The sequence below is a fragment of the Leptopilina boulardi genome, unplaced genomic scaffold (genome assembly GCF_019393585.1).
Source record: "Leptopilina boulardi isolate dan_hultmark-lab unplaced genomic scaffold, ZJU_Lbou_2.1 LbouV2_318, whole genome shotgun sequence".
Lineage (NCBI taxonomy): Eukaryota > Metazoa > Arthropoda > Insecta > Hymenoptera > Figitidae > Leptopilina > Leptopilina boulardi.
In genome coordinates, this window is record NW_026137883.1 from 99,327 (window position 1) to 115,680 (window position 16,354).

Here is a 16,354-nt window from a genome sequence, read left to right on the forward strand (position 1 = left end):
TGAGTTCAAAACACACATTTTTAAAAAAAAAACTTTAAAAATTAATGCATTTTTAAGGAAGTTATGAGCATTCAAAAATTAAAAATCATGAAAATTCTCCAATTTTCAAAATTCCATAACTCGAAAACGGTTTTCTAAAAAAATTTGAAAAGATTCGTGGAAGCTAGTCTCAATTATAGTACTATAAAAGAAATAATCTCAAAAAAAAATCGGAAATGCAATTGCAAATGGACTTTCACTTTGGCGTGGAATACATCATAAATATATTTTTAAATAAAAATTTTTATCATTTTCCGTCTTTAAAAAAAAAAAGAAAAAAAAATTGTTTTCTGATCTTCATCATAAACGTTGTAAACTTCAGCATCGTCAAAATCAAATAATAATAATAATAATAATAATAATAATAATAATACATATTGTTTTAAATTTACCAATTTATGTCCAAATTATTTTTTAAATTAAATTATTTTTATTGCTCGATTAAAAATATATAACTTTAATATCGCGGTTTTGATATCGCGAAGCGCAAAATTGGGTACAAAGTTTTTTTTCTAATTAAAAATATTGTTCAGAAACTGTTTTTTTTTTTTAAATAAATCTTTCCTTATTTTAGGAAATTCAATGAAAGTAGAGAATTGAAGTTAAAATTTAGACAAATAGATAAAAATAATTGTAAAAAACGATCCATAATAAACAAAAAATCTCTAAATCAATGTAATTAAATTCAGAACATAATTGAATATGAAAACAATTGAATTAAACAAAATAAAAATTAACGTTTACCTAAAATTGTATTTTTACCAATAGATAATTAATTTCTAAAGAATAATTTATAACTTTTCTAAACAATATTAAAATTTTATTATTGAATTTTTTAAATTGAGCTCCCGCCGGCAATAACTCGATCTGCGCTTGAAGAGAGAATTTCAGTCAAGCCGTCGAAAAATGAGAAAATATAAAATTCGAAAATTTAAATTTTGAAACGTACTACCATGTAGAGTATAAAAATGCCCAACTTTTTTGTCTGTGAAAGTTTTTTGTAGGACTTGTATTTTTAATAATAATGGACAAAAACTAAATTTTTTTCCATTCTCAATTTCATTGAAATTTAAAACTTAAATCGTCCTATCTTGCACAAATCTTCATGAAATCAATTAAAAATTGACATACTTACATAAAAATGAGGAAAAAATTGAGGTTTTGCACAAAGATTTTTTATAATATTCTTTACCTTCTATTAAAATCTTACGAAGGTGTTTTGCTTCGTTTTGGAGATATTAATTTTCAAAATTTTTTATTTAAAAAGGTTAATTAAAAGACTTGAAGTTAACTGACCAATTTCAAATCGCTACATTTTAATATATTTTTATAAAAAATGGAGCAGTTTGAATTTGGTTAGTTAACTTCAAGTCTTTTAATTAACCTTTTTAAATAAAAAATTTTGAAAATTAATATCTCCAAAACGAAGCAAAACACCTTCGTAAGATTTTAATAGAAGGTAAAGAATATTATAAAAAATCTTTGTGCAAAACCTCAATTTTTTCGGAGCACCGACAAAAAAGTTATAAGTAAATAAAAATCTTGAGAATATTTAAATAAAATTTTTTTTAAAATCGTATATCATCCAAAAATAATAAATTTTTGCAATAATTCTTTCGTTCCTATGTGCGAAATAAAGTGATTTATGGTTTTGGTGAGTTCCAACATCTAATTTTTAATAGTTTTTTAATAATAGCGTTTTTAAAAAAATTGAAAAATTTAAGGTTACAAAATCACATTGTGAACCTCCTACTTTTGATATTTAATATTTTTAAAGGGAATAAAATTTTTACCATAATATTATGGTTAATGAACTCAGGGAATCATCGAGTTTCACATATATTAAAACTAGATTTTTTTAAAATTTGGTCGCAACTACTATTAGACGAAAGTCAGTGGACTGACCCTAAATGAAATATTTTATTTTACAATGTTTATTTATATTTTACAATAAAATAATTTTTCTGAATAAATTATTTTATAATGTAAATATTTCATTAGTGTTAATATCAAATTTTATAAAAAATTTTTTTTTTTGTAAATAAATAGAGATACTGTCAAAGTGAAAATTGTTGTGTTTTAAGTCAGATTAAATTTACATATTTATATATACAAATATATACATATATATATATCGGATTATAATATCAGAAATGATTGCAAGAATGTGAAATCCGTTGGGATATATAGAATTTCTTGCATTTGAGAATGAATGAATTGACGAGATTTTTATATAGTACTGAGATGTTTAGAATGAATATTATTCATATCAGACCCTTATGATTACCATTCAAGATATAATGCTTTATAAATAAATGCAAGATGCTTTGTTATATACATATATATGTTATGCAGACAATGGCGCAACCACACAATGTTCTTGATGTCTAATAGTTAAATGTGTCACGCGCGTGGCGCCTACAGCCGATTCTATACTTTATTTACATTCCAGATGACTTTTGCTAACACAACATGTTCACTTCAATTTTTTTCCAGTCGTCGTTAACGACGAGTGTGGGCCAGAAATAGCAAAACTCTCTTCGTATATAGAGAAGGGACTGAACAACGACCGCATTTATTTCAATGAGAGAGTTTACTTAAAGCGAAATCTTTAGTATTTAGTAAAATAAAATTTTTTAATTTTTAAGAAGATATTTCTGAAAAGACTTTTTGATAGAACATAAATTTGGCGAAACTAATTCGAAATTTGTTTGTTTTTAAATTAAATTAATTTCCAAATTTTCCGGTCAAAATATATCTTAAGAGTATGTGGGAACCACCCACATGACCTAGTATGGAAAAATGTGTTTTGGTAGTATACATTTCACTCTAAAATGAGAAAAGATTTTTGTCTGCAATTTTGAGGGATGATAGATTTGGGTACAAGGAATCTCGCTGTTCTCCGAAAAATACATAATTTTGCGTTAAATTATTAAAAAATGAAGTTTAAAAATTGGCATTTTTAAACGAAAATGAAAACAAAGATGGCGGCGCATACACAGACGTTGCTTGAGTGTGTCAGTTCTCCAGTAAACAGCGCCAATTCGAGCAAGTGGCCGCTGAAGGAACTACGATTAAATACATTATTTTACTATTTATTACTTTATTTTTATTAATTTTACGTTAAATTATGGTAAATGAGTAGAACAGCGAGATTCCTTGTACAAAACAAAATCATTTCTCAAAAATTTTAACCCAAAATCATTTTTTATTTCAGAGTAAGTTTCAAACCACAAAAAAACTTCCTTTGCCCACATACCCTTAATTGGCATTGTTGAAATATTTTTTTTAAAAATAAAAAATTGTAATTTTCTTGCAAAAATAAATTCATTTCTCAATGGATATAAAAATATTTGTAAAATATTCTTTATGAAATATATTCAAACAAGAATTTTCTAATGAAATATTTTATTTATTTAATTATTTAAAAAATATACTATATCTTATAATAAGAAAAGGAAAATAATTATTTTTCTCATTAATAATTTTTGCATTTTATTTTATGCAATTTGATTTATTTTTATGTAATACATATGAGAATATGTATAAGATATATATAAATCAGAAGTTCGTTCAAAACCAAAAGGTGTGAACTATGAATAAATATATAATTAATAATTTTTGCAAATTATTTTGTAAAATTATTTTTATTGTATATAATAATATTTTTGAAATATTTCACACAATGCCAAAGTTACGCCAACTCTGGCGCCAATACTGGGTGCCAGTATTGCGCCATTAGTAAATTTTTGATTGGGTAGTCAAGCAACCGATTATTTGAATTAGAAAACTGAATTATTTATTAAAAAAAAAAAAAAAAAAAAAAAAATGAATTGTGCGGATATGAAAAATAATTATTAGGAATTATAAGATTTTTCTAAAAATAGACCTCAACTTTAGAATGTAATGGAAATAAATTTTTTTTCTCATATTTTTAAAATGATATATATCATTTAGAAGAAATCCCATATGACATATTTAAGTGACATTTATTGTTCGAAATTGATCTTACGTTTTAGAAAACAGCATTTGCATTTGTCATTGGACTTCCGGCATTGTCGTCGATCTCGACGCTTTCGTTTATTGCAACATGGCTGATGTGGCGGTCGTGTTTGAGTTTGTAAAGGGGGACTAACTCGCCCCACAGAGAACTCTGCTATCTTCATGATGACGCAAAGTAGAAGCACTAGCATCATTTGAAAATCCTTCACTATTAAAAGCCCTTTTTTTTCCTTCACTAAAGCATAGTTGTACTCTTCAAACTAATGCTTTATTTCACTTTTTTGTTGTCACTCGTCTTTGGAAAGTTTTATTATTTTTACTCTTTTCACATTAAAGTTTGAAAACACTTCGATATTTTTTTAGATTTAAAAAAAAAAATATAAACTTCAATACACTGTGATAAATGTTTGAAAAAATGGATGATCCAGTCTCCTCATGACTATAAAGTATTCTACATTATATTTCATAAATGTGATCGCACACTGCGACGATGTGACGTCACTCAATTAAACTCATAAACGCACTTGAACAAAGACCCTAATTACATATCTGCGGAATTAAGAATTGTTGCATAGAAAGGGGTTTCGAGTTTCTGTCTACTTTTTGTATGAGTCAGAAAAAAATTTTACTTTTCTCAGCTTTTTTTCGAAATTCACAGTTATTTCTGCTCAGGTTGCAACTATATTTTATTTCAAAACAAAATATAGATTTTATTTGTCCGATGGTAAAAAAAAACGATTGTTTTCAAATATAATGTAGTTTTTAAAATAATGAGTGTAAAATATTCTGTTGTTGGAAACAGATCCTTATGGAATTCGTTGTCATTAAGGCCAGGTCCAAGTGAGGCAGCGCCATCTACATTAAAACTAAAATTTTGGAAAATTTTCAACAGCCTTTTCTTGAAAACAAGAAGGTAAAATGCTTTTTCCTTTATGGATAATTGATTATTGGCAATATATACACCAGCTAAAACTTTTTTTGAGTTAAAATAATAAATAAAATTTCATGTCAATAAATTAAATATGAGCACTTTTTTCACAAAAACTGTAACAGTACTTTCTCAGAAATTACAATCAAAAATGCAATTTCCATTTGGAAAATTAATAAACGCTAAAAAATACACCACCTAAGATTTACCAATCACGAAAATAACGAAAAAAAAGTATTTTATCATAACACATTTTACTCATTATGACAGCCGTTTGGCAGGTTATATATGTTACCAGACGTTTCACGGTTTTGCTAAAAGGAGGAGATTGGCGCTGTTGCTAACCACCTGAAATACATAATCTACCAAAGGGCTGTCACAATCAGTAAAGCAGTATCAATATGTTAAATATTTAATAAAATTTTTTTTTGTTATTTTCGTGATTGGTAAATCTTAGGTCGTGTATTTTTTAGCGTTTATTAATTTTCCAAATGGAAATTGCATTTTTTAATGGAATTTCTGAGAAAGTACTGTTACAGTTTTTGTGAAAAAAGTGCTCATATTTAATTTATTGACATGAAATTTTATTTATTATTTTAAACTCAAAAAAAGTTTTAGCTGGTGTATATATTGCCAATAATCAATTATCCATAAAGGAAAAAGCATTTTACCGCTTCTTGTTTTCAAGAAAAGGCTGTTGAAAATTTTCCAAAATTTTAGTATCAATGTAGATGGCGCTGCCTCACTTGGACCTGGCCTTAAATTTGAATTTTAAATATTTCGTTAAATGCGTCTAAATTTTCTATTTGAATATAGGATCACAAAAATGTTTCCTTTCCTGAATATTAATGTTTGCAAATTAAAAATAAAAATTATTTTTTTGTACGTTTTTGTTGCGGAGACAATAAACTTGTCTTTTTTTTCTATAGAGAGAAAGTGAATTCTTAAAAAAAAAAATTCGATTTTTTACCAGAAAGAGATATTTGTTTTCAGAAATGTTTTTTTTTCGAATTCCATATATTTCGAAGCATATTTCTATCTTGCTTCGAATTCTTTTATTTTCATACAATACAAATTCTATATATGACTCAAACGATGTAAACAGTGCTTCGACCTATATTAGTTATCGAAAAAAAAAATTCCCAGAATCACGCAAAGATTAAATCTATATACATTACGCATAGAAATTTATTGTTTTCTCGATTATTTATAGAACAGTTCAGTAAATATTCCATGTTAGAAAATTTGAAATAAAAACTAAATATCAACTAAATTCAGTAATTATAAAAAAAGTAAATTTTAAAATGTTATTAAATTCCGTCATTGAGGTTAGAAATATAAAGTAAATAAAATTGTCAATTAAGGGTACTTGTAACATAACCTCAAAATAATTCATTTTAAAAACTCTACAACTGCAGGCCACGGATTACACGACTTTTTCGATTTTTACACCGACTTTTTTTTCAAAAATACGACTTTTTTCGACTTATTTTAATAAAATGTGACATTTTCGACTTTTAAAAAATTTTTTTTTTACAAAATTTTAAAACAAAATACGTTTTTTTTAAAAATACAATGCAAATCTTCTTCATAGATCTTCTTTATTTCAATTATTTAACAAATTGTTAACTAAAATTTTTCACTAAATTAATTATTTTTAATGATTTTAATGAAATTCTTCACAAATTCAATGATCTTAAACTACTTTTGAATAAAAAATTTTTATGAAATTTAATAATTGTTTATAATTTTAAAAAAATTAGCAAATAAAATTACCAAAAATTCAAAATCACTTGAAATTAAACTATTTGCAAAAATTTTAATTATTTTTAATAATTTTTTATAATATTCTTTGAAAATTAAATTATCTGAAAGCATTTTGCAATTAAAAAAAATTTTCAAGTTCAATTTTTGTGTGTAATTTCTATAATAAATTCTTCAGTTATTTTCAAAAATTTTAATAGAAATTCAATTATTTTCAAAATTTTTAATTCAAAATCAATTAAAATTCAATTATTTTCCAAAATTAATTGAAATTTAATTATTTTCAAAAATTTCAAATTTAAAAGCTTCTAAAATTCAATTATTTTCCAATATTTCGATTGAAATTACATTATTTTGAAAATTTTTAATTTAAAATCAACTAAAATTCATTTATTTTCAAAAATTTCAATTTAAAATCAACTAAAATTCAATTATTTTCAAAAATTTCAATTGAAATTTAATTATTTTCAAAAATTTAAATTTAAAAGCTTCTAAAATTTAATCATTTCTAAAAATGTCCATTTAAATTTTTTTTGAAATTTAATAATTTGAATTATTATTCTCGTGAAATCAAAATTATTTTTAATGATTTTTATAATATTCTTCGAAAATTCAACTATCTAAAACCATTTTTTACTTAAAAAGTTTTCAAATTATTGTATTTTTGTCTCCAGTTTCTAATAAATTGTTTAGTAACAGAAATCATGAAAAATTTTAATTTAAAAATCACTTCATGTTCAATTAATTTCTAAAATCTAAATTGTAAATCTTCGAATATTCAATTACTTTTTGAAAATGTTATTTATAAAATTATTTGATAAATTATTTTTAGTTAACTGTAAAATTTAATTATTGTCTGAAAATTAACCAAATCTTTTGAAATTCAATCATTTCTAATAATTTCAACTTTAACTCTTCCAAAATTATTATTATTTAAAAAAAATTTTTAATAAAAAATCTATAAAACTTGATTAAGTTTTTGGCTGAAATTATTTTGATCATCAAAACTAAAAAAACTATGACAAAATTTGTAATTCGAATAAATTGCTTAAATCAGATTTCAAAAAATTATAAAAATGTAACTTCAAGAATTTTTTTGGTAATTTGTTCTACTTAAATAAAATTTTGAAAATATTTGTCTTACAATTAGTTCAATTGTGAAATATTGTAAATAAATTTTCTTGATAATATTTTTATAGAATTATTCTCATTACAGAAATTATAAAATGCATTTAATTAACATTAGTTATTTAAAGTAAAATATTCATTAACGAATTCAATTTTGTTAAAATAAAAAAAATCGACTTTTTCGAATTGTTTTTGGAATATAAATCGACTGAAACGAATTTTTTTGTGCCTTAAAGTCGATCCGAGGCCTGAAACTAAATCTTTCAAAATTTGATAAAATTATTTTTATTTATTAAGTTTTATTTGTTGTTAAAAAACAACTTTTTAGTTTTGAGGTTATGTTATGTTAATTTTTTTTTGCACAAAAATATATTCAACAACATTATTTGCCCATTTATTAGAATTTTATTATTAAATTATTAAAATTAGGACAAAAAAGAGCATTAATTATAAAAAAAAAATAATAATATAGGTACATTTAATAATTTTAATACTTAATTTTTTTGAATATGTAATTTCATTATTTTTATTAATAATAATTTAATTTATTATTAATAGTAATTTTATATTATTAATAAATAAATAATTTATTAGTCATATATAAGATTAATCATGATAAGGTGAAGAATAGAAAAAAAAGTGAAGTAAGTTAGAATCGACAAAAATAAACAATTAACATTTATATAATTATAAAAACAAAGCAATTATTAGTGTCATTGCAATTATAGACATTTATAGGTGACATTAAATGTGTGTTGGGACATTTTCAAATAAATATTATTATCATTTTTGCAGTGGATTTGAAAAAATATTTTTTTTTTTGTTGTTTTAGAAACTTACAAAAGAAGAATCATCGACCGGAAATTGTATTTTGATAAATTCAAATATTTACATTAATTATTATACATTAAATTTACAAAAATAAAAAGAAAAAATCACATAATAAACGATAATGAGTTTTAGTGCAAAGGGCAAACTCAACGTTACTGGCTCTGTGTCTTTAATATGTTCTCTTGTAATAATAGCAGTTACGTCAATCGAACGCATCCAAGCGTTAAAATTGCACCAAACTGATGAACCAATTGTGAGTAGCAGTTAATCGAGAACAGAGAGAAAGAGAGAGAGAGAGAGAGAGGCAAAACTTCATTCGTTATGTTATATTCTCTTATAATTGAAAATCCAGAGAGCTATATATTCAAAATTTATCGTTTCTCAATTCCGTATACTCATCAACAGGTCTCTAATTCACAATTTCCTAAATAGAAAATCTTTCTCATTAAGCAGCAGAAACTCTCTTTGAATTAAAATTCTCGTTTTGCATTTTTTTTTATTCATTCGTAATTGAATCCTCAATAAAAAAATTTCCAAAGAAAAATTAAAAGTAAAAATTATTTAGTATTTTGTAAATCATTCGGCAAAAACTACATTTTTAAATTTTATAAAATTGTAAAATATGTAGTTTTTGCAATGATCGAATAAATTTTTTTTTTTTTTTTTTAATGTTAAATACTTTTAAACTGAAACTTTGCGGTTTTTCACATATTGTTTTGATCAAATCCATTCACTATGTAGAAAATTGATCACTTCACGGTTAATTGGTTTTTTTTTTTGTTGTGGAGAGAAACTGAGGGATTTTTTTTTTTTTTTTTTTAAATCACCACCGATGATGCGAATATTATTAATCGATAATTATTTTCTATTTGTTTATAATACGAGCGCGAGTTGAAGATTTTGATATAGCCTAAAAGAAAGGAAGGCGTAAGTCAAACTGCCATGATCTCGGTAAAGTCTGCGCGGGAGACTTTGCACACGTCCCAACACGACGCGGAGTTTAATCTCTATTAATAAATGCCCACATCCCTCAGAAGCCAGAATAGAGCCAGAAAACTTTTAAACTCAACTCACTCTCTCATTGAAATCTATGCGTGCTTATACTGTTGTATATGTTGAGTTTTGATCCAGTGGGATGAGAGAAAACAGTCCCTTCTCTGTATATATATATATATATATATATACATTTATATATTGCAATTTGCATCCAAAGCGTTTTGAGGAATTTCACAAAATATTCCCCTTTCAAAGTTCTTGGCATTCATATATGAAACTTCAGAAACTTCTTAATTAGTTTCTGTATTTTTTTTTATAATTATTATTAACCCCTTGACAGTCGATGACCCATATATGTCCAAAAAAAGTCGTGCCACCTTTGTGATTTTGGACGCATATATGTCCACATTGGAAAAAAAATACTAAACATAATTCGATTTGAGTTTCAATGAATTTCGGGGTCGCTGAATCCGATTTTGAGGTGAGATTTAAAAAATTCAAAATGGCGGACCCAATATGGTAGAAAATTTTTAAATTGATTCGATTCGTTCAAAATTCGGTACTTTGGGTCGCTGAATCCAAATCTGACCTCAAATTTGGATTCAGCGACCCCGAAAACCCCTGAGTACTGAATTTTGAACGAATCGAATCAATTTTAAAATTTTCTACCATATTGGGTTGCCATATCTGCCGTCCCAACAAGAGTAGCAGTAACTACATTTTGGTTAAGTCACTTATTGGTGGCAGTGGCAGTGGCAAGTAGGTGACTCATCCTAAATGCAGATACGGTTATTCTTGTTGGGGCGGCAGATATTGGGTCCGCCATTTTGAATTTTTAAAATCTGATATCAAATTTGGATTCAGCGACCCAAAAATTCCCCCGAGTACCAAATTTTCAACGAATCGAATCAACTTTACATTTTTTCCGCCATATTTGGTCCGCCATTTTGAATTTTTTAAATCTGACCTTAAATTTGGATTCAGCGACCCCAAAAACTTTTAATACGATGATATGATATTGTTTTGGAAATTTTTTTTTTTACCCTTTTGGGCCCACAAACGATTTTTCTACTAGACTGCGAATAATAATAATTATTATTATTAATTATTATAATTATTTTTTTCTTTTGAATTAGATATTCAACATTTATTTCTTATTAATTATAAAATAAATTTATGTGACGCGCTATAAAGAAAGGAACCTAAGATGCAAAAAATGATAGGTTATTATTATATTTTGAAATTTTTCAATAAAAATAAACAAAAAGAATCAATTCTCAATAAACATTATTATCATCATTACATATATATAAAAAATATTTAATAAAAAATTATTTTAATTTTACATAAATAAAATAACAAACTTTTAGTGAAACTATTGTTAACATAACCTCTATAATTCGTTTACTTCTAAGATCCCTTTCTTAAGAGAGCATTACATATAAAATTATGTATATGGACGATTCCACGTGAAATTTACCTATATGACATTTTAAATTCGGTAAATATATATGTGACACGCTCTGAAAAAAGGGACCTTAGAAGCAAAAAATTATAGGTTATGTTTTGAATTTTTGAAGTGAAAATACACAAAGAAAATCAATTTTCAATATAAATTATTGATATTTAAGTCTTCATTACATTCAAAATATTTAACAAAAACTGATTTTAAGTTTACAAAAGTAAAAAGAAACTTTTAATAATGATAAAACTACAATAAACATAACCTATAATTTGTTTGCTTCTATGTTCCCTTTGTTCAGAGAGCGTCACATATTTTTTTTTCGATCTTTATAGAAAAAAAAAGTTTACATTTTCATTTTTTTCACAAATTTTTGAGTTATGAATTTATAAAAATCTGATTTTTTCGAGTTTTTAAAAAATACACCTAATTTTAATGACATTTAACTCTAAAATGTATTGAATTTATAGGAATTATGCCCAACATACAAAAAAGTTTCACTTTTTCATCGACTTTCAAAATATGTTAACGAAAAAAAAATAATTTTGAAATTTTTTTTTTTAGAAAAAATTACGATTTTTTATAAACAAATTAAATTTTTTTAAATTTGGGCGCGATTTTTTTTTTTATTTTTACACACTTAAAAATAATAAGATAATTTTGTAACAAGTTTTGGAGTGGGTCTGATAATCCTTTTGTTTATATAATTTGTTTAAAAAAAAAAATTTTGTTTTGTTTTTTTTTTTTGATTTTTCAAAATAAAATGTATTTTAATTTGCTTTTCTATGACTTTACTAAAAGATGCTTGCGCGTGCCCAAAACACTTTTTATTTTGAAAAATAAAAAAAAAACGAAAAAAAGTAAAAAATTTTTTTTTAAACAAATTATATAAACAGAAGGGTCATCAGGGTCCACTCCAAAACTTATTACAAAATTTTCTTATTATTTTCATGTGTGTAAAAAAAAAATCGCCCCTAAATTTAAAAAAAATTTAATTTGTTTATAAAAAATCGTACTTTTTTCTCTAAAAAAAAATTTCAAAATTATTTTTTTTCGTTAACATTATTTTGAAAGTTGATGAAAAACTGAAACTTTTTTGTAGCTTGTAAATTTCACATGGAATCGCCCATATATAGTATAATTTTATTATAAAAATAATTATTTTTATTATAAATATTTTCAAGTCTTACCGGTGCGATCTCCGTTGGTACGGATTATTTCTGCTGCCAGTACCTAAAACAAATTTTCATTAAAAATTTTTTATTAAAAAAAGAGATACATATTTCAAAAAAGTAGAAACAATTTTTCTTAAAAATTTCTTTAAAAATCGTTAAATATAAAAACATATTTTTAGTATCATATTTTTTGAGGAAAAAAAAATTCAATTTTTTTGAATTTGAATATGAAAATTAAAATTAAAATTAAATTAAACAAATTTTCTGAAAACTTTAAATATTCCATTAGTAGACATTTTTAAATTTCAAATATATAAATATTTAAAGAGGTGTTTTTAAAAAATTTTTTGTTTTCATAAATTAAAAAAAAAATTAACTCATAAGAAACGAAAATTTAAAGTTAGAATCAATTTTCATTGATATAAAAAATTCGATGTTAACTAAATGTAATAAAATTGTATTAAATAATAAAATAAATTATTATAATTATTATATTATTAATTTAATATATTTTTTATTATTCTTATTATTATAAATAAATATTTAATTGAGTGAATTAATTAAATATATAAAAAATTTCTTGAAGCAATTATAATTAAACAGAATTAGAAAAAAAATTCTTTTATTATTGTATTGAATGACTAAACATTAAAAAATATTATTGAAAAATATATTTCATTATAGTATATAGAGATAATTATTTGACTTTTAAAAACATAAAAAAAGACAGATGGTAAAAAGAAATTATATATCTAAAAATAAAATTATGGTTTCCTATGAAAAGTGAGATAAATATAAGATTATTTTTTTTTTGGTTCTATACATATGGGAAAGTATAACAAAGAGATGCGCGTGAGAAGGCTAATTTTTTTTTTTTGGGAAACTTTATATGAAGGTTTAGAAAAAATATTGTTGTCAGAAGAAGAGAAGTCTGTGTTGAATCATTTACTATAGGTTTTCAGACAATAAAACCAAGCAGGAGTGCATCTATTTGAGGGTCAAAATACAGAGGGAGTGATGCGTTTAAAATAACAACTCACATATATGTAAAAAGATCTCTCGCTGGATCGAGGGAAAAGAAAGAACCCTTTAACACAACTATATACATATATTTTGTTTTAGTTGAACTTACGTGTTGTATCTACTTAGAAAAGCCCAACCATTCAAAATAAATAAAATTCCATTGGAATTGAAGTAAAAGAAAAACAAAGTTACATTAAGCCCCTCTATTTTTGGGTGTTTTTTTTCATTTTTCTTTATGGAAAATAATTTTTTTTTTTTGAATTTTCGGTCTGGAGTTCTTTTTTGAATTTTCCATATGCAAAAACGCGATTGCAAAATTGAAAATAGGAAAGTAATATAATGACACTTGCGACTTTGTGCTCCCCTGCATATTTCTGCCATCTGACGGGAACTGGACGTAATAACCCTGTAATTATATTATTTTCCTATTTCCAATTTTGTAATCGCGTTTTTGCATGAAACAGAAAAATCTTTTGGATTTAGAAAAATTTATATTATAAAAATTCTTGGTACTTTGGCCTATTTTATAAAAAGTGTCAATGTTTCGAGAAAAAGTGTTTTAAAATCAATGTTTATCGTTTTCACGTTCAGTGCCGTTTTTATAGAACGATAATTAAAAAACTCTCCTTTTTGCCAAAAAATTTCAAAAACCGTTAAACACTCTTAAAAACCATTTTTCAGTTTTGAGGTTATGTTATGATGGTAATTCTAATATTAATTATATTTATTAAATATATTATATATTGATGTTGCAAAAATTAAATTCAATTTAACTTAAGGAGGTTCAATCCATTAACATAACCACAGAACAAAAAAATTATTTTTAACAACAAATAAAACTATAAATAAAAAAATTAATTTTATCAAATTTTGAAAGATTCAGTTGTACAATTTTCAAAATAAATTATTTTGCGCAAAAATTTGTTGTTAATTAATAACTATTTCACTTTTTATATTGTAGGTATATATATATATATGTGTCCTGACGCGGTGAAAGGGACCTTACGGTTCCAAAGCAAATTTTACAGGAGAGGCGCTCGAAGTGTAGCACGAAAATAGACATTTGAGTAGTGGGGACGTACAACTGCAAATCAGCACCACTGCTCACCACTACAACGCTACACTCATATGTCTGTGAGCATGCTACCTTCGTGCATCTTCGGCTCTACCATATCTTGTACCTCCCTACTCTTTCTAAGCTCTGATGTAAACATTGCCCTGGGCCCGGCAAATGGATTCAGTTTATATTAAAGTTAATTGATTAATTTTGATTGACAAAATAATACGTAAATAACTTGAAATATCTTGTTCGGATTTGTCGGATTAATTAGATGAGGGCGAGCTTATTAAGAAGCATCTCCATTTTTAAAAGTAATTTTGTGGTTATAAAAGTTGGATTTTTGACAGAAGTGGGGACAGACATTGAATCTATGTGTGAGTGGCCCAGAAGGTGGCGCCAATTCTAGCTAGTGGCCGCTGCTGAACTAACCTACCCCAAATTACTCCACTTTAAATCTTTAATAAAATAAATAAAATAAAAATAAAACCCTTCCTCTATTATTCCTCCAAATGCCAACTCGAAATACTTTATCCTTTAAAGATGAGAAGAAATTTACGAAACCCCTTTTTGACAATGTTTAAACATTTTTTTAATAATTATTTATTAATTCTCTGAAAATCGTTGTTATCAAATAAAATTAATTTTTATTATTTATTTTATCAACAGAGAAATTTTCAATTTTTACTTTTCTTACAACAGTAAAAATAACATTACTTTTGATGTATAAATAAGTTATATGTCTTGAATTTAAAATATAAATTATTATTATTATTATACATTATTAAAATAATGAAAATCTAATAAATTGTTTATTGCAATTTTACTGGCTTTAATATGAGATAAATCCATTTTCCGGGCCCAGCGCAATGTATACATCAGAGCTTAGAACTAGTGGGGAGAGACAAGAAATGGTAGAGCCGAAGATGCACGAAGGAAACACGCTCACCGATATACGAGGGTAGCGTCGTAGTGGTGAGCAGTGGTAGTGGTTTTGCAGTAGCCACGAGGCGCCCGAGAATACGCGGAAAAGTACTTATGTTTAAAGCTATATAACACAATAAGTATTTGAAGGAGACAAATTTTAATTGTTGGAAATGAAAAAGCAACTCAAAAACTATCGATTGGTATAAAAAAATAAAAATCGATTTATTTAATCATAAGGTCCCTTTCACCGCGTCAGGACACATATTTTTTTTGTTTAAAGTTAGTGAACAATTGTAATTTTTATGGAATTCTTACAAACAATAGCTCATTTTGCTCATTGAAAAATTTTCTACAATTCTGTTTGTTGAATTTTATTAAAAATATTTAGTTCAAAATAAAGAAATAAAAAATTTTATTTTTTATATTTTTTAAATACACCCATTATTTAACAAAAACACAAAATCAGAATTGTAGAGAATTTTTTAAAGAGAAAAATGAGCGATTGTTTATAAAAATTGGATAAAAATAAGAATTGTTCACTATAACTTTAAAAAAAAAATAGAAAATGTTCATTATAATTGAGGGGCTGATAGTAAAAATGGTTTAAAATAACATTGGGAGCAAAAGTGGGATAAGTGACTTGGGAGCAAAAACGGGTTAAAATGATTCGTGTAATTTATTGATAAATTCATTATATTATCGATTAAAAAATATTAATTATAATAAAATAAGCATTTTTTCCTACACGGAGAAAAATAAATAGTAATAATTGTAACATTTTCGATCAAAAATTACTACTTTCAAATAGTAATTTTGGACCTGCTCAAGAAATAGTAACTTTTGTTTCTTTTTAAAGAAATTTTACTTTTTTCAAAAAAGAATAATTCATCTCAAGGAATATAATTTTTATTAAAAGCTGAGTAATATTTAAAATGTCCCAAGCAATAAATGCTAGGATCGAAGCAACTTTTATTATGAATCGGAACAATTATTACTATTTCCTAAAGAAATAGTAATAAGTT

General features: G+C 24.8%; 1 protein-coding gene and 1 long non-coding RNA gene across 6 annotated transcripts in view; both read right to left on the reverse strand.

Annotated features, from left to right (window-relative positions):
* Positions 1–16,354, reverse strand: part of LOC127284076 (uncharacterized) — a 77,870-nt gene that overhangs the window by 49,493 nt on the left and 12,023 nt on the right. The gene's annotated exons all lie outside the window — the stretch shown is intronic.
* LOC127284070 (uncharacterized) overlaps positions 1–16,354 on the reverse strand; it is a 50,334-nt gene that overhangs the window by 26,051 nt on the left and 7,929 nt on the right. For 2 of the 5 annotated variants that reach the window (XM_051309357.1, XM_051309355.1), the window contains exons 1-2: positions 9,372–9,632; positions 4,052–4,590 (exon numbers count right to left, since the gene is read on the reverse strand). In XM_051309357.1, coding sequence (XP_051165314.1) covers positions 4,052–4,235 — 184 coding nt within the window. In that variant the 5' untranslated portion in view covers positions 4,236–4,590; positions 9,372–9,632. Of the gene's footprint in view, positions 1–4,051; positions 4,591–9,371; positions 9,633–12,340; positions 12,384–16,354 lie in introns of those variants that run through there. The other 3 variants (XM_051309356.1, XM_051309358.1, XM_051309359.1) reach the window with 3 other exon arrangements.